A 25,157-nucleotide genomic window follows, 5' to 3' on the forward strand; every position below is an offset into this window, starting at 1 on the left:
GGAATGTTGTAGGAATAGAACACCACAAATCCAATCCCACTCTACTTCATTGCTATTTCTACTTTTGTTCTAAAATTTTGCCCTATATTCCCAATACATTTCCAAACACAAGATTATGTCTCAAGATTTCAATATTTCAAAATTCCACTACATCTTGTGTCTAAGAGTGTATTGAAAAAGAGGAAAATAAGGATATTATATGATAAACAAAAAAGGAGTGAACAGAGATACAAAAAAAGTGAACTGAGATACAGAAAATCGTAAACTATATCCTCCGAATAACAAAATTTGTAACTTTTCAATGCCCTAGATTCAGCAATCCCTAATTTCGAAATTTAAAATCCCAAATTTGAAATGAAAACCCTCATTTATGCAATACAAACCTAAATATGGGTGTTTGATGAAGGTGTTCCTCGTTTTCCCGGTCGTGTACTGTTGGCCGTTGTTCGTTGCTTCCTCTTCATCGTCGGTCTTCCCTTCGGAGTTCGGCTGAGTGAGGGAGAAGAAGATGGGTTGGATATCAAAAACGGCTTTCGTAAAGGGAGAAGGAGACGGGTTTTGTTTATAATGAAACGGCTTTCCGAAAACCGTTTTCTATTTATGATAAAATTATTATTTTAGGCAAACAATATTTATAAATTGAAAAAAAAATTAATAAAAATAAAAACGGTTTTACAAAAACGAAAATTTTATTATTTTTTTATTCATCAAAAGCGGCTTTGCCAATGCCGTTTTAAGGAAAACGGTTTTGGTAAACCCATTTCACACTATATTGGGAATAAAGTAGAAAACACAACCTAGAGTCGGACTAAAATATTCAAAATGCCACAATCAGGGAAATTGGCCGACGGTGGAGACAATCAAACACTAACGCTATGTTTGGATTGAGTGATTTGGAGAGAAAAGAAAAGAAATAGAGTGATATGTATTTCTTTTATTTGTTTGGATAACTTAAGTAGAGAGAAATGAAAAGAAATACAAAGAAATGGAGAGAAACTCATTTCTCTTATAAGCCTTATTTTCAATCTTCCCAAAAGTGGAGAGATTGGGAGAGAAAAGAAACCACTATTTTTATAATACTAATTTTGTCTCTATAAAAATAGAAGAAATAAAATGAATATAAAAAGGTTATTTTGGTAATATAACATAAAATAATTTCTTTTCTTTTCTCTTAATGAAATCTAAGCAAACAAGAATGAGAGAAATCATAATCATTTCTTTTCTTTTATTTCTTCCTTATCCAAACAAAAAGGAGAGAAATCACATTCATTTCTTTTCTTTTCTTTTCTTTTCTTTTATTACTTAAGTAATCATTTCTTTTCTTTTCTCTCCTAGGTTCCCAAATATAGTGTAAATTTTGTGTCTGAAAGAGATAGATATAGAGCGAGCGAGTGAGAAAGAAAAAACCATAGGATTGTACAACTAGAAGGGAAAAAATTGTCATTAAAATTTAATTCCCCACACGTGTCCTTCACATACCATTAATTAAATCTAAAATGAGGGATCTCATGCATTAGAATTTATTTGGGTGCACTTAGAATTTACTTTCCCAAGGATTTTTCACTAAATTTTCCAATGATAAAACAAAAACTACATAAAATTATACATATTATCCTCGACTCAAATATATACATGACATAGGGTAATTACTTATCCTTATATATGACATTAAAAAATATATAAAATTATATACTTTACATGTGTCCTACAAGTGTCATGTCCTACATATTTTGAAAATTTTCTATGTCGATGTGTCCATTTCGTGTCACATGTCCATGTTTCTTAGGGTCTACTTGTAAAGTCATCTCTAAAGAACATGAAATAAGGTTGTGGTTTGAGAAATAACCAAAAGTAGAAAGGTTTACACACCCAACTTGTCCAAATTCTTGTTCTCTACTTTAGAACAAATCGAGCACTTAGATTATCTTAGAATTTCCAAGTGATTATTTTTATCAGTGACTAAGGAAAGAAGGGGGAAAAAATATTTCATACTAAGAACAAAGAAACAAAGACAGAGAGCAAATGATGTCTTAAAGAAAAGATACAAGCAAATCACACCATATAAAAATGGTATAATAACAAGGCACAATAAAATATAATCACTTGAATGTAGAAAGGTAAAATTAAATGATGTAGATGTAAAAATGGCCCCATCTCTTATGAGGAAAGGAGATATGCAAAGATTAGATGAATTGTGGACCAATCCCAACCTTTGTGTAACGCATTAATAAACACTATCAGCAACTAAATTTGCAAGTCTGCAACCAAAGATATGTTTCTATCATCTTCTTTTTTTTTTTCTTTTTTCTTTTTTTTTTTATTATATAAGTACCAAAGATATGTTTCTATAACCAATGATTGAAGCAAATAAGAGGTGCTTCAGACTCATAGATTGAATTGAAGGGAAAGCTTATAGATGAATCCCCTGCCTCATGATTTGGAGCAAAGAGGGAGACAAAAAAGCAAGGTTGCTAACTCCATGAATTGGAGTAGAAGCAAGAAATGATCTAATCAAATTGAATATAAAATTATTGATTATATAGTAGAGCTAATCACAAGAAGCAATTAGTTTGGAAATCCACTAGAGCTTCAAAGGAGATTAAGGTCAAAACCTCCAATTTCTTGCATACTAGAATGCATAAATAGAGATTCAGGGCATCAAAACTTTCTCAATGTCTTTCTGAGACCACGATTTTCACGTCACTAAATCATAGAGGTCATGGCATTATATAGTCTTACATTAAGGTTGGGGTTTGGAATTTTTTTTTTTGGTAGGTAAGCCATAAGTTTTACTCCAAAAAAATTAATATTACAATGAAGCTCATTACATGCCTTAAGGCAACAACATCCTACAAAGAGGGAAAAACATGTCTAGCTTCTACACAAAACATAATCTACCAAGTAGATCTAAAAAGGTTCAGAATGAAGCCAAGCATAGGAAACACAACTGGTGCCAGTAAATTAATGATATACAAAAATCAGCCACTTAAAACCCACAAATTTCAAAGCATCCAACCCATGGTTTTAGGGGAAACTAGACTGTGGTTTTGGCAAAACCAGTCCATAGTTTTGGGGGGGAAACCAGCACATGGTTTTGGGCTAGTAGCATAACACGTCATTAGAGATGACAACTCAGCCCATGATTTTGGCAAAACCAGCCCATAGTTTTTTTTTTGGGAGGGGGAGGGGGGGGGGAGGGAACCAGCCCATAGTTTTGGGCTCGTAGCACAGCACGTCGCTGGAGATGACAGCTCTTCCCAACTTCATAAAAAATAGTCTCAATTTGATCTGATGGATATGGAACAATGTTCTAGAATATGCTCTTTCATACTCGAGCAACAACTAGGTTCAAATACATTTTTACAATGCGCTTTTATTATTGTTGGGCAACTCAATCCATAACTAGATTAAAATACCTAGTCCAAATTAGAAATAAATATTTTTTAAGTAGTCCAGAATAGTGACTTTTTCCCATCTCGTGCTCATCTTATCCTCGCACTAGAGACAAGAAGCACAAACACGTATTGACACAACATAGACACATTGACATGAAAATTTTCATAAAATGATGGTCACGACACGTGGGAGACACGTGCAAAATAGGATTTTATATAATTATTAGTTTGAAAATCCAAGAATCAATTGGTTAGATGGTAGAGCTAGTGACAAGAAGCAATTAGTTTGAAAATCCACTAGAGCTTCAAAGGAGATTAAGGTCAAAACCTCCGATTTCTTGCCTGCTAGAATGCATAAATAGAGATTTAGAGCATCAAAACTTTCTCAATGTCTTTCTATGACCACAGTTTTTCATGTCACTAAGCCATAGAGGTCATGGCAATATATCGTCTTAGATTAGGGTTGGGGATTGGATTTTTTTTTTTTGTTTTTTTGGATAGGTAAGTCATAAGTTTTATACAAAAAATAAAAAATAAAAAATAAATATTACAATGATGGTCATTACATGCCTTAAGGCAACAAAATCCTACAAAGAGGGGAAAACGTGTCTAGCTTCTACACAAAACATAATCTACCAAGTAGATCTAAAAAAGTTCAAAATAAAGCCAAATATAGGAAACACAACTGGCGCCAGTAAATTAATGCTATACAAAAATCAACCACCTAAAACCCACCAATCTCAAAGCATCCAACCCATGGTTTTTGAGGACACTAGACAGTGGTTTTGGCAAAACCAGCCCATAGTTTTGGGGGAAAAACCAGCACATGGTTTTGGGCTCGTAGCACAGCGCATCACTAGAGATGACAACTTAGCCCTTGGTTTTGGCAAAACCAGCCCATAGTTTTGGGCGGGAACCAGCCCATGGTTTTGGGCTCATAGCACAACACGTCACTGGAGATGACAACTCCTCCCAGCGCACATAAAAAGTAGCCTCAATTTGATTTAATGGATATGGAACAACATTCTAGAATATGCTCTTTCACTATTGTTGGGCAACTCGAGCCAAACTAGGTTGAAATACGATTTAGAATGCGCTTTTATTATTGTTGAGCAACTCGGTCCACAACTAAATTGAAAGACCTAGTCCAAATTAGAAATAAATCTTTTTTAAGTAGTCCAGAATAGTGACTTTTGCCCATATTGTGCTCATTTTATCATTGCACTAGGGCTAAGAAGCACAAACACGTATCGATACAACACAGCCACATTGACATGAAAATTTTCAAAAAATGATGGACACGACACGTGGGAGACACGTGCAAAATAGGATTTTATATATTTATTATATAAAATAAATAATTATTAGTTTGAAAATCCAAGAAGCAATTAGTTAGATGGCAGAGCTAATCACAAGAAGCAATTAGTTTGAAAATCCACTAGAGCTTCAAAAGAGATTAAGGTCAAAACCTTTGATTTCTTGCTTGCTAGAATGCATAAATAGAGATTCAAGGCATCAAAACTTTCTCAATGTCTTTCTATGACCACAATTTTTCATATCACTAAACCATAGAGGCCATGGCATTATACAATCTTAGATTCGGATTGGGGTTTGATTTTTTTTGTTTTTTGTTTTTTTTTGGTAGGTAAGTCATAAGTTTTATACCAAAAAAATTAAATACTACAATGAAGCTCATTACATGCCTTAAGGCAACAATATCCTACAAAGAGGGGAAAACACGTCTAGCTTCTACAAAAAAACATAATCTACCAAGTAGATCTAAAAAAGTTTAGAATGAAGCCAAGCATAGGAAACACGACTGCTGCCAGTAAATTAATCATATACAAAAATCAGCCACCTAAAACCCACCGCATCCAACTCATGGTTTTTGGGGAAACTACACTGTGGTTTTGGAAAAACCAGTCCATAGGTTTTTTTTTGGGGGGGGGGGAAACCAGCACATGGTTTTGGGCTCGTAGCACAGCACGTCACTGGAGATGACAACTCAGCCCGTGGTTTTGGGGGGGGGAACTAGCCCATGGTTTTGGGCTTATAGCACAACACGTCACTGGAGATGACAGCTCCTCCCAACGCAAATAAAAAGTAGCCTTAATTTGATCCGATGGATATGGAACAACGTTCTAGAAAATGCTATTTCACTATTGTTGGGCAACTCGAGCCAAACTAGGTTGAAATATGATTTAGAATGCACTTTTATTATTGTTGGGCAACTCGGTCCACAACTAGATTGAAATACCTAGTCCAAATTAGAAATAAATCTTTTTAAGTAGTCCAGAATAGTGACTTTTGCCCATCTTGTGCTCATCTTATCTTTGCACTAGGGCGAAGAAGCACAAAGATGTATCGACACAACACGGACACATTGACATGAAAATTTTGAAAAAATGATGGACACGACACGTGGGAGACACGTGCAAAATAGGATTTTATATTTTTATTATATAAAATAAATAATTATTAGTTTGAAAATCCAAGAAGCAATTAGTTAGATGGTAAAGCTAATCACAAGAAGCAATTAGTTTGAAAATCCACTAGAGCTTCAAAGGAGATTAAGGTCAAAACCTCCAATTTCTTGCCTGCTAGAATGCATAAATAGAGATTCAGTGCATCAAAACTTTCTCAATGTCTTTTTATGACCACGATTTTTCATGGCACTAAACCATAGAGGCCATGGCATTATATAATCTTAGATTAGGGTTGGGGTTTGGATTATTATTATTATTTTTTGTTTGGTAGGTAAGTCATAAGTTTTATACCAAAAAAATTAAATATTACAATGAAGCTATGAAGCACGGACACGGACACGGGACATAGTAATTTCCAAAAAAATGGGGACACGGACACAGCGGGGGACACAGCTAATTATTTTTTTTTAAATATATTTTTATGTATTATGTAAATTTATATTACATTCATCTTAAATTAAAATTAACAAACACTAACATAGTAACATTAATTCAATAAAAGAGGAAACACTAAAAGATATATATATATATATATATTTATAAAAAGGTATATATGTTTATAAAAGTAAAAAAATTAAATAGAGAAATTAAAAGAAAATATAATGATGGTAAATACATAAAATACATAAATTTATAAAGAAAAAAAACTAAATAAAATATATAATATATAAGTATATATATTTATACAGAAAATAAATTAAAAAAAGAAAAAGAAAGAAAGAAGAGAGTCGGGAGAAGAAAAAGAAGAGAGAGAGGCGAGAGGTGACACAGAGAGAGAGAAAGAGAGAGAGACGAGAGAGGGCATTTCAGTTCGAAGTTGAAGGCGATTTTAGTTTGCATCATCTGGGTGGGTTCATCGATTCAAGTTCGTAACATCTGGGTTCTCATTTGAGTCGACATCTGTTCGTCATTTTGGAGATCGAAGTCGCAAGTCAATTCGAATTTGAAGCCCTAGTTGTTTTTCATGGAGATCGATCGAACAGGTTAGTCTTCTTTTCTCTGTTTTTTCTTCTTCTTTTGATTTAGGATTTAGGTCTTCTCTTTCTCCTTCTCTGTGTCCCATTGTCGTGACACGTGTGTCCCCGCCGTGTCTTTGCCATGTTCCCTACAAAAAAATCATTAAATTAAAGGGACACGCCAAATGGCGTGTCCCGTACGTGTCCCCGGCGTGTTCGCGTGTCGGACACTGCCACGGCACCGATTTTGGAGTGTCCATGCTTCATAGCAATTAAGTTCATTACATGTTTTAAGGAAATAACATCCTACAAAGAGGGGAAAACGCATCTAGCTTCTACACAAAACATAATCTACCAAGTAGATCTAAAAAAGTTCAGAATGAAGCCAAACATAGGAAACACAACTGGTGCCAGTAAATTAATGATATACAAAAATCAGCCACCTAAAACCCACCAATCTCAAAGCATCTAGCCCATGGTTTTTGGGGAAACTAGACTGTGGTTTTGGCAAAACCACCCCATAATTTTTTGGGGGAAACCAGCACATGGTTTTGGGCTCGTAGCATAGCACGTCACTGGAGATGACAACTCAGCCCGTGGTTTTGGCAAAACCAGCCCTTAGTTTTGAGGGGCAACCAAACCATGGTTTTGGGCTCGTATCACGGCACGTCACTGGAGATGACAGTTTCTCCCAATGCACATAAAAAATACCCTCAATTTGATACGGAAAAACGTTCTAGAATATGCTCTTTCACTATTGTTGGGCAACTCGAGCCACAACTAGTTTGAAATACGTTTTTAGAATGCGCTTTTATGATTGTTGGGCAACTCGGTCCACAATTAGATTGAAAGACCTAGTCCAAATTAGAAATAGATCTTTTTTAAGTAGTCCAAAATAGTGACTTTTGCCTATCTCGTGCTCATTTTATCCTTGCACTAGGGCCAAGAAGCACAAACACGTATCGACACAACACAAACACATTGACATGAAAATTTTCAAAAAAATTATGGACGTGACACGTGGGAGACACATGCAAAATATAGGATTTTATATATTTATTATATATCATATATAAAAATAAATAATCATTAGTTTGAAAATCCAAGAAGCAATTAGTTAGATGGTAGAGCTAATCACAATAAGCAATTAGTTTGAAAATCCACTAGAGCTTCAAAGGAGATTAAGGTCAAAACCTCCGATTTCTTGACTTCTAGAATGCATAAATAGAGATTCAGGACATCAAAACTTTCTCGATGCCTTTCTATGACTACGATTTTTCATGTCACTAAACCATAGAGGCCATGGCATTATATAATCTTAGATTAGGGTTGGGGTTTGGATTTTTTTTTTGTTTTAGGTAGGTAAGTCAAAAGTTTTATACCAAAAAAATTAAATATTACAATGAAGCTCATTACATGCCTTAGGGCAACAACATCCTACAAAGAGGGGAAAACGCGTCTAGCTTCTACACAAAACATAATCTACCAAGTAGATCTAAAAAAGTTCAGAATGAAGCCAAGCATAGGAAACACAACTGGCGCTAATAAATTAATGATATAAAAAAATCAGCCACCTAAAACCCATCAATCTCAAAGCATCCAGCCCATGGTTTTTTGGGAAACTAGACCGTGGTTTTGGCAAAACCAGCCCATAGTTTTGGGGGGAAAACCAGCACATGGTTTTGGGCTCGTAGCACAGCACATCACTGGAGATGACAACTCAGCCTCTGGTTTTGGCAAAACCAGCCCATAGTTTTGGGGCGAAACCGGCCCATGGTTTTGGGCTCATAGCACAGCACGTCACTGGAGATGACATCTCCTCCTAACACACATAAAAAATACCCTCAATTTGATCCAATGGATACGGAACAACGTTCTAGAATATGCTCTTTTTTATTATTGTTGGGCAACTCAAGCCACAACTAGGTTGAAATACATTTTTAGAATGCGCTTTTGCTATTGTTGGGCAACTTGGTCCACAACTAGATTGAAAGACCTAGTCCAAATTAGAAATAAATCTTTTTTAAGTAGTCCAGAATAGTGACTTTTGCCCATCTCGTGCTCATCTTATCCCTGTACTAGGGCCAAGAAGTACAAGCAGGTATAGACCCAACACAAACACATTGACATGAAAATTTTCAAACAATAATGGACACGACACGTGAGAGATACGTGCAAAATATAGGATTTTATATATTTATTATATATCATATGTAAAAATACATAATTATTATATGTCATAAATATAAATATTTAAATGAAAGATAATAACTTTTTAAGGCTAAATGACGAGAATGGATATAAATTTACATTGTTTTTATTTTATCATTGAATTCCAAGTTATTTATTCAAATGTGTACATGTTTTTCATGTGTGGCCAAGTTTTAGGAAGTGTCCATCGATTATCTTGCCGTTTCATATCAATGTCAAACACAACATGTTAATTTTCTCATAAGTGTTTGCGCTTCTTAGCATTGGGCATGTTAATTCCCAAAATTTATATTCATTTGTGTTTAATGAATTAATTTATTTTTGTAGGAAAAACATATCAACTAACGTGATGATTTAGAGAAGAGCACAGCCCACAATGCATCAATTTACATGTTTTTGTTCCTAAACATTGAAGAGGAATTTACTTCCCATGCTTCAAGCAGTAGTGCACGTGAGATACTTAAATCCAACACCCCCTTTCAACTATTAGGAAATACCATTTTGTCCCTTTCAACTACGAAGATGCAAGAAAAGAGAACTTTTGAAATCAAAAAATGCAACTGAAAAATTGAAGAGAAAGGAAGAGAAATAGATGGAAGACTGTGTTACTGTAAAAAAAAACAGAATTTCGTGATTCTAATTTCTGTAGAACCCTAGTCCATCTCCTTAATCATTCACAATCTGCATTTTGTTTTAGCTGAACACGGTCATAATTTGGGGCTTTTTCCCAAATTAGGGCAAAATAGCAAGCTATTTCCCAAACTAGGCCTAGTTTGGACGGAATTCCCAAACTAAGCTAAAAACCACGTTTTCATCGTTTTCGTGGCCCTCCCGCGGAAAATTTGTAAAATCATAAAAGCGTGGTTACAAACCACGCTTTTAAGGAAATTTAATTTATTCATAAAGCGTGGTTAGGAACCACGCTTTTTTTTTTTCTTCTCCTGAAAACATGGTTGTGAACCACGTTTTTACTGTTGAGTGAAGAAAGTGTGGATTATAACCACGCTTTTAACCAAAATCTAGTTTTAAATGAAAGCGTGGTTCGTAACCACCCTTTTATAACTTATATAAAAACACCCTACCCCTCTCATTTGCAACCACGCTTTTTACACTTAGTCGATCTGCTCTCTCTCACTCTCTGCTCTCGCTCTCGCTCTCTCTGGTCTCACACTCTCTCTTTGCTGTCACTCTCTCTCTCCGTCTGTGGGTTCTCTGTTCTCTTTCTCTCTGTGGGTCACTCTCTGTTCTCTCTCTCTCTTGCTGGTATGACTATCTCTCTCTCTCTCTCTCGGTTTGAATTTTATATGTGTTTATTGTGTTTGTGAAAATGTGAATGTGGGTACAATGTGGGTAGAATAGGCTCTGTGAATTGAAATTGTGGTTTGAATTGGTAAAATGTTGTGGTTTTTAATTGTGAAAATGTTCTAGGGTTTTTAATTGAATGTGAAATCAGAAATTAGGGTTAGGATTTTGAATTGTGAAATCAGAAATTAGGGTTTTGAATTGTGAAAATGTTCTAACCCAAAGTTCTAGGGTTAGGGTTTCATATCCGTATGTATATGCATATTTGATTTGTTTGGTATTATTATTATTATTCAAAATGAAAGAAAGGTTGACACAGTATTATAATTTCCATTTTAGTGCAAAAATAATTTTTAAAATTAGGAAAGAAATTTTTATTGTTTCCTTGAATTGTGAAATCAGAAATTAGGTTTAGGGTTTCAGAAATTAGTGTTTTGAATTGTGAAAATGTTCTAACCCAAAGTTCTAGGGTTAGGGTTTCATATCCGTATGTATATGCATATTTGATTTGTTTGGTATTATTATTATTATTATTATTCAAAATGAAAGAAAGGTTGACACAGGTATATAATTTCCATTTTAGTGCAAAAACAATTTTTAAAATTAGGGAAGAACTTTTTATTGTTTCTTAAAATGAATAGCTAAAATAAATACTAAAAAAAAGTAACTCTAAACAAAAGTAATTCTTAACTAACCAAATGATTTTTGTAATTATTATACAAAGTATAGTTGTTAATTTGCATCATAGTCCATTTGTGGTTTACTTTTTATTCGATTGTGATCAAAAGGCCACTACTACATTAAACATTAAAAAAATATTTGGAGAAACAATTTTTAACACTTTCCATTCATATTTATATCCATATCCATAATGGGTAATAAAGATAAAACATTGCCTAAATTAAGGGTTGTGTAGAGTTATTATTATTTATTTATTTATTTGGAGTTCATGCCTTTTAGAAATTGATCATATTGATGGAGGGAGGCCCTTGCCACAATGGTAAGGTTGTTTTATTATGCCGATAAAAAATAAAATAAAATAATTCTATTATAATTCGACTGTTATGGATTCAAATCATAGAAATAATGTCTCTGGATACTCAATAAGGCACGTGCATGTATCTGATCTTTCTCTAAACTCTGCCATGACTGCAAAATAGTTTTTAAGACATGCTAAAAATCTTATAGTTTTGTTATAAACACAAAAATTGATCATAACATTGAATACAAATACATATATACGCATAAAATTGTATAGAGTTTGTTAGTATTTTGAAGAATCTTATCCATCTATATACATTTTATGTCCAGTTCTATAACCATTTTTGTGTTCGTAGACTTATTCCAAATCTTAAGTTATTGCTACTATGTGATTCAAAATTTCTTTTTGTTTCAAATTCAATAAACATTTTTGTATAGGACATCTATACATGTGTATGAATTCAAAAATGATCATATGAACAAAGCATATCCAACCTCAAAAAGAATGAGAAAAAAAAGAGCAATGAGAACAAAGAATTAAGACAAGAAGTATAGTTATTTTTATGTTTTCAATTCATATACAACTGTAAAATGTTGTTAGTCAAACAGAAAAGTTCTAGAACTATTTTGCATGTCTTAAAAACAACACAAATTGCCTAAATTTGATCTGGTCTTGAAAGTTTCTTCTGTACCTTGGTAGTTGGTACAAGGTTCAAGCACTTAGACAACAATTTGCATGAGTTTATTTTTTAAGAAAAGAAATGTTTTGCTGTCGCATAGAGTGGCTTATCATATACAAAAGTTACCATATTATAAAATTACTTAGGGCTTTTTTTAAATAAATAAAATTAAATTAATGGTAGTGCTTCGATGACTCCACTCGTTTGATGCATTTTAAGCATTTTAATAAATTAATATTATTATAAGGATGCTTAATCCAATGGGGAAGGCTATTACCCATCAAATTGACTAATATTTTGGAGGTGTTCAAATATGCCACACCACCTTGTCAACATCCATTGTTGCATGCAATAAAAAAACAAAATTACATACATAACATGAATTTTCTCTATGTTACTATTTCAGATAGTGTACAGTTTACTAAATTTTTTTTTTATAAAAAATATTTTACGGCAAATTAAAAAAAAAAGGGTTTTGCGCATTTTTAAAATTAAAAGGTAGAATTTTAATTTTATCAATTTCAACCTTAAACTTCTTATTCCATATCAATGTTAACCATCTATTCATCTCTAAGAACTTATTTTACCGGGAAAAAAAAAATTAATGCACATGTGGCATATCTTTTCCCTTTCCTCCATCATCCCTTTCCTCAAATTCAATCACAACCATGTCCTTGATCCACCGCTGTCGCATCGTCAATGATGTCCAAAGAACGCAAACTCACCATTACCTACTCAATGCCCTAGCTCAAATCCTCGTCCAATCAACAACTCCTCTCAACTCCCCTTATGTTATTTTTTGAGTGAAGTATTTTTACCAAAAAAAATGGAACCAAGTTTTCAAACTGTAACAGTGCATTTAGAGTGTGGCGATGGGTTGTGGGGCAAGGGGGAGGGGAGGATGATTGTAGAGGCAACGTGGGTTTTGACGACGTTAGGCTGTAGCAAGAAACATGTGGGTTTCAATGGCGAAAGAGATGGGGAAGGAGAGAGAGTTGATCTACTGTGTGAGGTGTATGGTCATATTTAAATGGATAGGTAGGATAGTTTGTGATCTAGTATGGTCAAGTTTAAAAGTGGTTTTACAAGAAGTTAAAAATCGTAAATAATATATTGCCACATGTATTTAAAAAAAACAAAAAAAATTGTTAAACAAAGTAATTGAGATGGACATGAGTGTAGGTTGTGACACAGAATGAAGTTCAAAATTTAAATTGATGAAATTAAAATTTTTGAGTTTAAATTAAAAAATACGTAAAAATCTGGAGTTTTTTTTTGTAATTTGTCCAATATTTTAAACATGTTTATGTTCATTTGTTGGCAAAAATGAAAATAAAAATATATTTAGTATACACTATAATGTAAAAATTTCATGCCAGTAATAAATGTATTTTTAAGAACCAAATAATTCAATGCTAAATGGTATACCTTTTTTAAAATAAAACTTTGGTCTTGACAGGATAGTAATTCATTACCAAATGTCTAATTTCATCCTTAACTTGTAGAGACAATTACAGTTTGAATTATAGGTAATTATTGGTAATTAAATTATGGAAATGAAATCCCCGAAAGTAACTGGTAATTAAATAGTGGTAATTATTGGTTAAATTTATATCTAAATTAAATCTCCGAAAGTAAGCTTTCAAACAAGTTCTGGCCTCATATCAAGATTCAAAGTGTAGAAAGAGAAAAATTTAAAGTGTAGACACAGAGAAAAGAGCAAAAGTGTGAATACTAGTAAAAAATAATAATAATAAAAAATCAAATTTGGAGCTTTTGGTTCAATCTTACCTTAACACCACTTTAAGTTCCAAAATCTAGAAAAGGGTCTCAAATGTAATATTAAAATTGGATTGGTCATTACAAGTGGGTCTAGGCAGGTTAAGAGGTTATCTAAGCTCAGCTTGAGTTGTGTTGAGAGTTGCCTAGGCCCACCCAAGTCCGAATTGTAACTTGAGGTTGTTTACGCAAGTTTGACCCAAGTTAAACTCAAACTACTCATAAACTCGAGTTTTTATTTTCTTATTTTTAAAGTTGATTAATTTGTCAAAATTAAATTATATTAACTTTTTTTTATGGTAAATGATTAGTAATAAGATCGAAAGAAATATTTTATTTAATGTAAGAAAGATGGAGAGGTGAGAAATAAAAATTTAAATTGAGATGGACATGACTGTAGGTTGTGACACAGAATGAAGTTCAAAATTTAAATTGATGAAATTAAAATTTTCGAGTTTAAATTAAAAAATACGTAAAACTCTGGAGTTTTTTTTTTTGTAATTTGTCTAATATTTTAAACATGTTTATGTTCATTTGTTGGCAGAAGTGAGAAATAAAAATATATTTAGTATATACTGTAATGTAAAATTTTCATGCCACTAATAAATGTATTTTTAAGAGCCAAATAATTTCATGCTAAATGGTATACTTTTTTTAAAATAAAATTTTGTTCTTGACAGGATAGTAATTCATTACCAAATGTCTAATTTCATTCTTAAATAGTAGAGACAATTAGGGTTTCAATTATAGGTAATTATTGGTAATTAAATAGTAGAAATAATCTGTAATTATAGGTATAAATCGCTAGCACAATTAGGGTTTGAATTATCAATCGTTATTTAACCCATTTAGTGTCGAGATTTTAGATTTTGCACTTTGAATACCGTTATTTATCAAAATTACAATATGAAATTTGTGTCTATTTGTGTCAAAATTACATTGCATGTCTATTTGTGTCAAAATTACAATATGAAATTTAAATTTTAGTACAAGTCTTAATTGTTTATTTTTATATTTATTTATTTTTATGAGAAAACACAAGATTTAATATATTATACATCTAATAATAACCCATCTAATAAAATAAATCTAAGTACAAAATATAAAATAAATCCTAAATGGAGAAAAAGAACCTTCACGCAGAAAAGATACGAGTCTCTACATAGGGAGTAAAAAAACTCCACGTACAAATGAAACCTCAGCCATTGTTTTATATGAATAAAAATAAGTGAAAAAAATGAGAAAATAAACAATAATAAACAAATAGAGAGAAAAATAAAAATGGGAGAAAATATAAATTGAATTAATGTTTAGTGGTGTTGAAGTAATGTGTCACCTCTAGAGTTCCTTCTACCCTGGAAAATATAAATTGACAAAAATGAGAGGGCTGATTTTTATAGGAAAATGTCGCTTATGATATAAATGTCACTTATAGGAAAATATAAATTGTCTTTTGACTCCCACAACTTCCTTCCACCATGTGTCCGCCTAAACAAATTCAAATAACCAACACAAAAATAAAAGCATGTTAATTTAAAAAAATCAAATCAACACTGAAATATTATCAAAACAAAAAAGAAGAAACATGGAAAAAGAAAAATTTACATTTACCGTGCACAAGAGCATGATGTTAATCGTAATAAATAATGAAAAAAGCAAAAACACAAGAGTTCCACAAACAGTTATGTCAAAACAAACCAACATTCTTTATGTGTTGTAAGCTTTTTTCTTAAAAAGCTAAAAAATCCAAAACATAATAATTATTTTAACTCATATTTTAATTAAAAAATTAATAATGATTGTTGCATTATGATTTCTGATTACTTAAATAAAGTTCTTACCTCACAAGTAATTATAATTGAATGAGTTAAAATTCATATAATTCTTTTAGAAGTAAAATCTGATATAAGTATGTTGTTGATATTGTTGATATTTTAATGTTTTTTGTTTCATTGAAGCAAGTATATGGAGATTGTTCAAATTATCTTCTACTGGGGGGGGGGGAACATAATTCGGGATCCCGATGAAGGTGTGTCATATGATGCTGAGCCGAAAGGGATATATGCGGTGCAACTTGGCACCACGCTTACCAATTTGGAGGCGATGTTCATGTCCAAGGTGGCAAGTTACGGGGAAAGTGTTTGATTAAACTTCAAATGTAGATATCCTTATCGCCAGTGGCAAGCAATCAGCAAATACAAGATATTACCGATCAATGACGATGAGGCGTTGAACACCGTTTTAAGTATCGGTGCAAGTTTCCAACCACCAAATTGTTTGGAAGTGTACATTGATAAAGAGGTTGTACAGAATTTCCTGAATATGACACAGATGGATTCTAGTCCGTTCACAACATTGCTGACACATGGGATTGACACGACAACGTTTCAGTCTCCTATGTATACATCAGATCAATGTTATGCAGTGGACTACACACAACAGCCATTTGAGGGCCATGGTGTGGAATCAAGTACATGTGGTAGATATGATTATGAATTTCACAATAACACGAAAGATGAGCCCACCTGCAGCCATCATATCACTCCAGTTGAAGTTGCTGGTAATATGACAGAAATAGTGAACTATGTGTAGTTTGCTGACAATGACATGTATGGTCCTGATGTCGCCTGAGGAAGATGATGCCGACGCTCCCGTTGACCCTCAAAATGCCCTCATTCCACCTAGACCCGAAATCCCTTTCGATGACAACATTCACATGGGTGGTGATTTTGACATGAGTAGCTATGATGTCATTCCCCATAATCGAATCTGGAACGCTGAAAATCTAGAGTTGGACAAAGGGATGGTTTTCGTTGATAAGAAGCAACTTGCACATGCTGTGAAATTGTACCATGCAACAAATAATCGAGAGTATAAAGTTGTAACCTCCAAGCGAGACCTTTGGGTGTCTGCTTGCAAGCACTATTGCAATTGGTGGTTGTGTGCATCTCTTAGTAGGAAACATGGTCTTTTTGAAATAAAGTAGTACAGGGGTCCTCGCCATTGTTTATACCCACAAATGAATAAGGACCACGCTGATATTAGCTCCAGTTACATTGCTTCTCATCTTTTGGGACAAGTTGCGGTGAGTATAAAAAATAAATGTTTATATATATACATATTTGTTTATTTATAGTGTTCACACCTAAATAATCTAACTCATATTTGATTGTCATATGCAGAATGAACCTGATATGCCAATTAAGAATGTCATCAAAAATATTCAAAAGACCATGAACTACAGTATATCATATAAGAATGTGTGGCATGCAAGGGCAAAGGCAATTAGAATGGTATTCGAGGATTGGGATGAATCATATAGGCAGTTGCCTAAATTCATGCATGCATTACAAACATCTAATCCTAGTACCATCGTTCAATGGAAGCATAGATATACCGGAGGTACAACCATTATGCCCATCTTCCACTTTGTTTTCTGGTCTTTCAAACCCGTCATCGATGGATTCAAATATTGTAGGCCTGTTATAACCATAGATGGTACATTCTTATACGGCAAATACACTGGTGTGTTGCTTGTAGCAACCATCGTCACTGCCAATGGCAAGGTATTACCACTTGCATTCGCTGTTGTTGACAAGGAGAGTTTTGAGTCTTGGTCGTTCTTCATTTCAAATATCAAGGAACATATTGTCATGGATCGACAAGGAGTGACTTTGATATCTGATCGAGCTGAGAGTATTTTAGCTGCTGTGAGGTGGTATTGGCCGAATCCATCGCTCCAATTTGTTGGATATCATCGGCACTGCCTTTGACATGTTTGTAGTAACTTTAACACAAAGTTTAAAAATAAGGAGCTGAAACAACTTCAATGGAAAGTAGGGAGTGCGAATCAACGACGCAAGTGTAATGCTTACTTAGAATAGATATAGGCTATTAACTAAGATGCCATTGATTGGGTCTGCAAGATGAATCCTGTGGAATGGGCCCCTACGTATGACGGTGGATATCGGTGGGGGGTATTGACCAGCAATGATGCTGAGTGCTTCAACAGTGTCTTGAAAGGTGCAAGGAACTTACCTATCTTAGCTATGCTTGAGTTTACATTTCGACGGCTCATAAAATATTTTGACGAGATGGAAGCCCAAGCAGAAATAGATGTACGGAATGAGTTCCAATACCCTAGAGAGATGCAAAAAACTAACGAGGAGGGCATCGCAAGGGGAAATACTTTCCAGTTGATATCGTACGACAGGTTAGTTTGTAATGTAAAGTAAATTGTTATTATTATGTTATGAAGTTAATTACACCTAAAAACATGAACTTGATTAGTTTGTATCAATATTGTCTAATAGGCCCCGTTGCGTATTTGAGGTGCGAACATCTTTTCGCCATGGACGAGGTCGCAATACACAGATTGTGCGCATGAATCAACCCATGTGCAGTTGTGGCAAATACAAGATAAGACACTATCCATGTTCTCATATGCTCGCTGTTATGTCTGAATGCGGTGACAATCCATTCGAGTATGTTGATCCAGTATATAGGCTTCTTGTATACATGAGGGTTTGGGAAACTAAATTCAATCCAATACCGCATCAAGATTATTGGGATGATCCGTAGTGGACCTTAATGCCTAATGTACTTCGTCTGCGAGAAGTAAAACGGGGTCGTAAATCTATGTCTCGTATTCCGAATGAGATGGATATATCAGATAGGCGTTTGACTGCTCGTTGCAGTGAGTGCCAGCAGACAGGTCATGACAGGCGAACATGTCCGACGTGGCTTGGTCGATGAAGACTATGTAATGCTTACATGAGTTTCGTGAATTGTAAAATTGTAAAACGATTGCGTTTTTTAATTATGAGATTGTAATTGGACAGCCCATGTGAATTTTTAGCTTGTAATGCAAATGACCCCATGTTCAACTATATTGTAATTGTTAATTTTTAATTCTTTAAATAGATCATTTTTTATTTGTAATAGATCATTTTTAATTTTTAATTCTTTATATGTTGTAATTGTTTTATATTAAAAAAAAAATTACAACTAACATACTAAGCAAATAAATTAAACTAAATATGTATGCAAAAACATTTAACTGTAGCACATAGGCTTATGTTTGTTATTGTGTTCTTGTTCGAATGCTGCAAGCATTTTTCACATTTACAATTTAAGAATAAATTTATGTAATTTAAAAATTTTATACTTTATTCAAACTCGTAGCATTACAATATCAATAATTAAATTTTGTCAAATATGTCATAAATGTAATCATCAAACTATTATTAAAAAAAATTTCTCATTAAATTTTTTGGCAAATATTTATGTAGGAAAACTATCCACATGTTACTACACTATGTTCATGGTCATTATTAAGCTTATGTAACTGAGGCCCTAAAATTATTTTGGAAAAGATTTCTATATTAGTTATAGCATAGATAACGATAGGTTCTGTTGAATTGTTTATCATATTTAATGACACATAATTTTAAATCTTAAAGTACAAATATATATATATATATATGTATATATATATTTAAAAATCATAAATTATGAAATAATTAGAGTTTTTTTTGTTGATTATAATTAGATTTTAGTGAATTACTTCCATGTTAGTGGCACAGAAATTTATAATTTTAAAATAACCGAGCACATTTTTTTTTAAAGTCGTAATGTATGGAATAATTTGAGTTTAATTGTTATAGTTAAATTAAAGTCAACCAATAAAGTTTTTTGAAATAAAATTTAATTACATTTTAGTGAATTGCTTCCATATATAGTATCACACAAATTTAAATTTTGAAATAGCTAAGCGTACTTTTCTTTTACAAATCGTAATTTATGGAATAATTACAGTTTTTCTGTTATGATTAAATGAGACTTTTATTGTTATGATATTGTATTTCACTTGTACAGGCTTCATGGCACATCTACCTGAGGAGGTCCCACTTTTCAGTCATCCACATCGGGCCGACCGTATATGGGAGCATCCGGTATGCAATAATGTTTGTTGGACTTTACGCTTACAATTAAAATACCCTGCATTTTGATTTATATTACGTGATAATGCTATTATTTAAACTAGTCATTCTGTTATACAGGATGAGGCACGCACTGTGTTGACATGCCAGCGGGTAGACTCTGGCCTGTGGGAACATCCGTTGGACCATAGAGTCTTGCAGTATATACTACGCGCGAGATTCAATAGTGTGTACCATATCGAGCATATTAGACTGGACCACCCACTCATCACTGTTCTCGTCGAGAGGTGGCGCATAGAGACTCACATATTCCATTTCCCGATCGGAGAGGTCACCGTCACATTGCAGGACGTGTCTGTCCTATATGGTCTGCGGATTGATGGGCGAGCAGTTACCGGTGTTGACCCATCATTGACGAGGGAGCAGTGGATAACTCTATGTGGTGAGCTATTAGGAGTAGCACCTATACCTGCAGGCTTACAGCCAGGTAGACTGAGGGTGAGATGGCTGGCCGAGCAGTTTGGTTCTCTTCCAGATCATGCTCCAGATGAGTTGGTACTGCAGCATGCCCGAGCATATATTCTGTGGCTTATTGGGGGAGTACTTCTCCCTGATAACTCACAGAACCTACTCAAGCTGATGTACTTGCCACTTCTGAGAAACATTGACGAGATCGGCCAGTACAGCTGGGGTGGCGCGGCTTTGGCATGCTTGTATAGGATACTATGTCGAGAAGCTCAGGTGGGTGTGAAGGAGATTGGAGGACCATTTGTCTTGCTACAGGTTAGTAAGAATTTTATTACATGTCAATTCATATTGTATGACATATATTAGTATTGTAATTGCGTTCAAACTATTGTAGATTTAGGCGTGGGAGAGATTCACTCGCATTGCCCTGTCTAGGCGGCAAGTGGTTGCTCCTGGTGAGCTTCCCATTGGCTAGGGAGACATGAAGTTGCCACCCGGACCTCAAGGTAGCTAGTGGAGGGTTGACTTCGGCCATGAGGTCGTATCGACCCACGTTGTCGTAGTTTATAGAGACCAGTTCAACTGGATGATCGAGGGCGAGGTATGAAATTTTGCTCTTAATTTTAGTTGTCTTGTTCATTGTATATGTTTTGAGTTCACCAACGAATTTTAAAATACTTGTCGTTATTGTAGTTTATCTGGCAGCCTTATGTTGGGGTCCTCAGTATGCTCCCAGACTACTGCCGACTAGGTTAGAAGATATGGCTGGCGAGAGTGCCACTTATTTGTTTTGACGTGGTTGAGTGGCATCTCCCCCATCGTGTCCTCCGACAGTTTGGTCAGGTCCAGTCTGTGCCGGATCGGTTCGACACCGAGTGGCGGTTGCATGTGACTGATAGACGTGGCCGAGCTGGCACTGACTGGAGTCTATTTTATATGTGATATATACAGCTGTGGGATGCCCGTCGGGACAGTATTGTATAGGCTGACTGGAGCGATAAGGTGCTCCCCTCTTTTGACCCTTATATAGTGTGGTATCGGCGACATACACGCCTACTAGTCGGTAATCCGAGCCACCTGTCTGAGTCCAGATATCAGGGAGTTGGGCCTTATCTTGAGGCATTGGTGAGTATCGTAGTATGTGTCAGATAATTATTAAGATCATAATTGATTTACTTTCAGTCAACTGTAGCCTAATACGTCCGAATTTTTGTTCAAGTGGTTGGAGCTGGGAAGTCATATCACTTGGCTGAGGACGCCCTTTTCAGACGTGATGGACAACATGCCTTGCAGGCCGTTGCAGAGATCCGAGACTTATTGTACGAGTCGATCCAGCATGCCCATCGGGGAGATCGTCTATATTTTGGCCACTACGGTGTACATAGTGTAGCAGCTGCTCTAGACACATCAATGCCGTCCACGTCAGTGCCTTCCACTTCAGCGCCGGCCATATCAATTCCTTGGACATCAGTCACCCCACCACATGTTACCCCATACATGTCTCTAGATTCCCTCCACATATATCCTACCTAGCATACTGGCATACCTTATGTAGCTGACCCTGATTGGACACCGCCCCGATACATGCATGACGTTGTTACCCTACCCACCCAGTTACCACCACCAGACAGTTCAGGTGTTTGTAGTGTTAGGGTTGATACATGTACATCACATAGTCCCACACTACATACACCTACTTTTGTGGGGACTAGATCGACCGCGACCATGAGTACACATGATGCAGTTCTCATTGACATCTCCCACGTTGAGGATGAGGCCCATATTGAGGCCCCCCCAGAGCGCGAGGGAGAGGCCGAGGTTATGGTCGTGGCAGATGTCGTGGCCGAGGTCGGGGTGCGGGAAGAGGTTGAGGTCGAGGTCCAGCTGCAGATCGTGATACAGTTGCACCAGATGAGGGAGTTTCACAGCTCACAGCAGTATCTGATCTTGGGCCAGAGACGGGACCAAGGGCAGCACAAGCAAGAGAGGGAGGGTCACACTTACAGGCTCCACAAGTAGTCAGTAGAGGGCCACATGCAAGGGAGGGAGTGCCACATATATGCATTTACAATTAGGGGAGCCACATATTCAGAGAGTCTACCGCAGGAGACTGATGAGGGAGGTCCATGGTCGGGGTTATGGGACTGGGGACAGGTTAGGGCATTAGCGAGTGTGATATGGAGTGTATAGTTTTTTTTATTTATAGTTTTTGTAAATCAAATTTGTACAGAAGATGTAAATGTGCCATATTTATTTATTCGAAAATAGAATTTTATAATTTTTTATTCTTACTTATTTTGATGATTTCTTAAATACTTCAAATATTCAAATCATGATGTCACAATGGGTTTAAACATGGTGATTATATACATAAGAGATTGAAGTTGTGCCGTATTTGGTACCATGTGGATTTTCGTTTTACAATAATAAACTATATAATTTTTTATACTGTTTTTTTTAAAATATTTTTTTTAAGTATATACTTATTTCTTTACAAAAAACAAAAAATAAATAATTACATAAATTTTATTTATTATTCTGTACTTTTTTTCCCAAAGAATTTGATAACATAATGATAAATTTAAGAACACTTTTTTTTTGAAACACACACACACACAAATTTCAAATTACATAAGACTACCCCAAAAAAAAAAGGTACAGAACCTGATAATATAATAAAAATTTTAAGAACATTGATTATTTTAAACAACGTGCGCACACACACACATACAACATTAAGAAAACAAAAACACAAATTTAATATACTCTGCTTTTCCCCTCAAAAAAAAAAAAACAGAAAGAAAGAAAGAAAAAAGTTCTTGAATACTTGAATAGTCTTTCTCTCTCGAAAAAAAAAAATTAGTTTTTCAATAGAGTGAAGATGATGAACTGTGAAACTTACACGGCAGTTTGTTATAAATTTAAAATATAAAATAAAAAAAATAAATAATAAAAAAAGAGAGAAGATGGTGAAACGTTAAACTGCATAGCAGTTTCTAAAATGTGGGAAGTGGAAAAGTGGAAGCTATTTACTGAGTTGGTAATTTACGATTTTACCCATAATGACAATTTGATATAAGTTTTAAAATAATAAATTATTTAACAAGTTATGGTCATTTTAGGAAAAATAGAAAAAAATTTGTAAGCCAGACTTCAGATTCATGACACCAAAATTGATGTTCCCCTTTAATAATAGAATAGATTAACCCTCAAACTGGACCTAAATTCTGCAATAATAAATAGTTTCTCCAGCACCTAACCCCACATTCCTTCATTCCTATCATCATTGTGGCCCTCTTCACTTGAAAAACCCTAACTCCCTCTACTGGACCCTCAACCATTTGCCTTTGACGTTGTGTCGTTCCCCAAAATCTGATTTTTGTCAACAATCGACTCGTTGCCACCATTGGACTGGCTATTTTTATTACAACTCCAGATATTAGTGGGTGACACATTCTCATGCCTGGGTTGAGATTGTATTTCAATTTTACTCCCCTTAGTATTCGAAGAACCCCAAGCAGCAGAGGTTTTTGACTGAGGTACATGCTCAATATCTTCTTACTTGACTATGGGCGACTCATTCTCATGCCTGGTTTGAGATTGTGTTTTAACTTTACTCCCCTCAGTATTCGAAGAACCCCAAGCAACATAAGTTTTTGACTGAGGTACATGTTCTACATCTAGGTACTTCACTGTGGGTGTGTTTCACAGTGCTGTCTGCGACAGAGAAAATGATTTCGATTTTATCTCATGTAACTTAACTCATGGGCATTTCAAGACACTTGGGGGTATTTACTTGCACTCCGTTTCATAGTTGTTTATGAACAATATTGCTTTAAAACAAAGAAAATTAAAGCCTCTGATTCATTTTATGATTTAATTTATAATTTTTTGCAAACACCAATTTGTACTGAAATCGTCAGTTCGAAGTGACATCTTACTGTATTAAAAAAGCAAGCATCAGAAAACAGTTTATTGTGGCGATGTGACAACTTACTGCATTGAAATGGTAGAAGCAAGCAACAGAGAATTGACAATGATTGAGCGAAATAATGTCCTAAACAATGTTGTATTTTGTGTCGTATCTTCGTTACTGGAGTGTAAGACAATGTTGTTGTTCATCTAGCTTACGGATGTATTTCAACTATTTGTTATATGAACCTGAAGTTTATGAAATCACTACATTTATAAGTACACATGTCAAGATTCGTTACGAATTTCTCTTCCTATTGATAACTCATGTATAAGCATTGCAAAGCCATTATAATGAATGAAAACGTTTGGTCATACATGCAACCAATTTCATTCAATATCATCATTATATTCCACATCAATAATGCATAAAATCATGAAAGCCTAGTTCAAGTAGTGTTCTTCAAAATAACAATAACGGAGAGAAAGCAAAGGTATTTGTTATTTGTAGAATTACAAGAACTATTAAAAAACTATTGAAATTTCTCCCTTCATTGATAAGTCGTGGATAAACATTACAAATCCATTACAAGATAAATGGTTTGGTCATTCATCCAAACAATTTCATTCATTATCATCATCATCTGATATCTCAATATCAGATTTATACATAACATCCATGCTCCAGGTGAAGTACTGGTGTGCATCATCCATTAACCCATCTTCGGCACGCTCATTTGCGGTCTTCATTAGTTCGGACCTTTGCAAACGTTGGGTCATGCGATTAACTTAGTCGCGGATACGATGCAATGCCCTTTGCAACAACTGTGGAGTGTCAGTTGGCATACGCATGGCTAACCGGCAAGGAAATTTAATATTAACTTCACGACATAGCTCAACGAGAACGTTTGCTCGAGTTATGCAAAATTCCCACTCAGCTCTCATGGTATTGACGGCGACATGTGAGTAACGCAAATTTGGATTTAATGGGTATTGAAATTCATCTCCATCTGCAACCCAATAGTGACCCATTGCTGAATATAGA

The 25,157-nt window shown here is 34.7% G+C and overlaps 2 protein-coding genes across 12 annotated transcripts in view; one reads left to right on the plus strand and one right to left on the minus strand.

Moving 5' to 3' along the window:
* Nucleotides 1–25,157, minus strand: part of LOC114290834 (uncharacterized) — a 98,554-nt gene that overhangs the window by 31,570 nt on the left and 41,827 nt on the right. The window lies entirely within an intron of this gene.
* On the plus strand, nt 16,411–20,675 carry LOC145807057 (serine/threonine-protein phosphatase 7 long form homolog). The gene is made up of 5 exons (XM_082904972.1): nt 16,411–16,596; nt 16,973–17,033; nt 19,668–19,744; nt 19,853–20,515; nt 20,601–20,675. The coding sequence occupies exons 1-5, from the start codon at nt 16,411–16,413 to the stop codon at nt 20,673–20,675; spliced, it is 1,062 nt and encodes a 353-aa protein (XP_082761098.1).

Source organism: Camellia sinensis, chromosome 14 (assembly GCF_055761805.1).
Source record: "Camellia sinensis isolate YWXY chromosome 14, ASM5576180v1, whole genome shotgun sequence".
NCBI lineage: Eukaryota > Viridiplantae > Streptophyta > Magnoliopsida > Ericales > Theaceae > Camellia > Camellia sinensis.

Bases quoted from the DNA above. Each gene is read 5' to 3' on its own strand.
- LOC145807057 (XM_082904972.1), top strand. From the start codon at position 16,411: ATGTCGCCTGAGGAAGATGATGCCGACGCTCCCGTTGACCCTCAAAAT. The intron at 19,745-19,852 runs GTATGCAATAAT...TCTGTTATACAG, and splicing joins ACCGTATATGGGAGCATCCG to GATGAGGCACGCACTGTGTT. The intron at 20,516-20,600 runs GTTAGTAAGAAT...TTGTAGATTTAG, and splicing joins GACCATTTGTCTTGCTACAG to GCGTGGGAGAGATTCACTCG.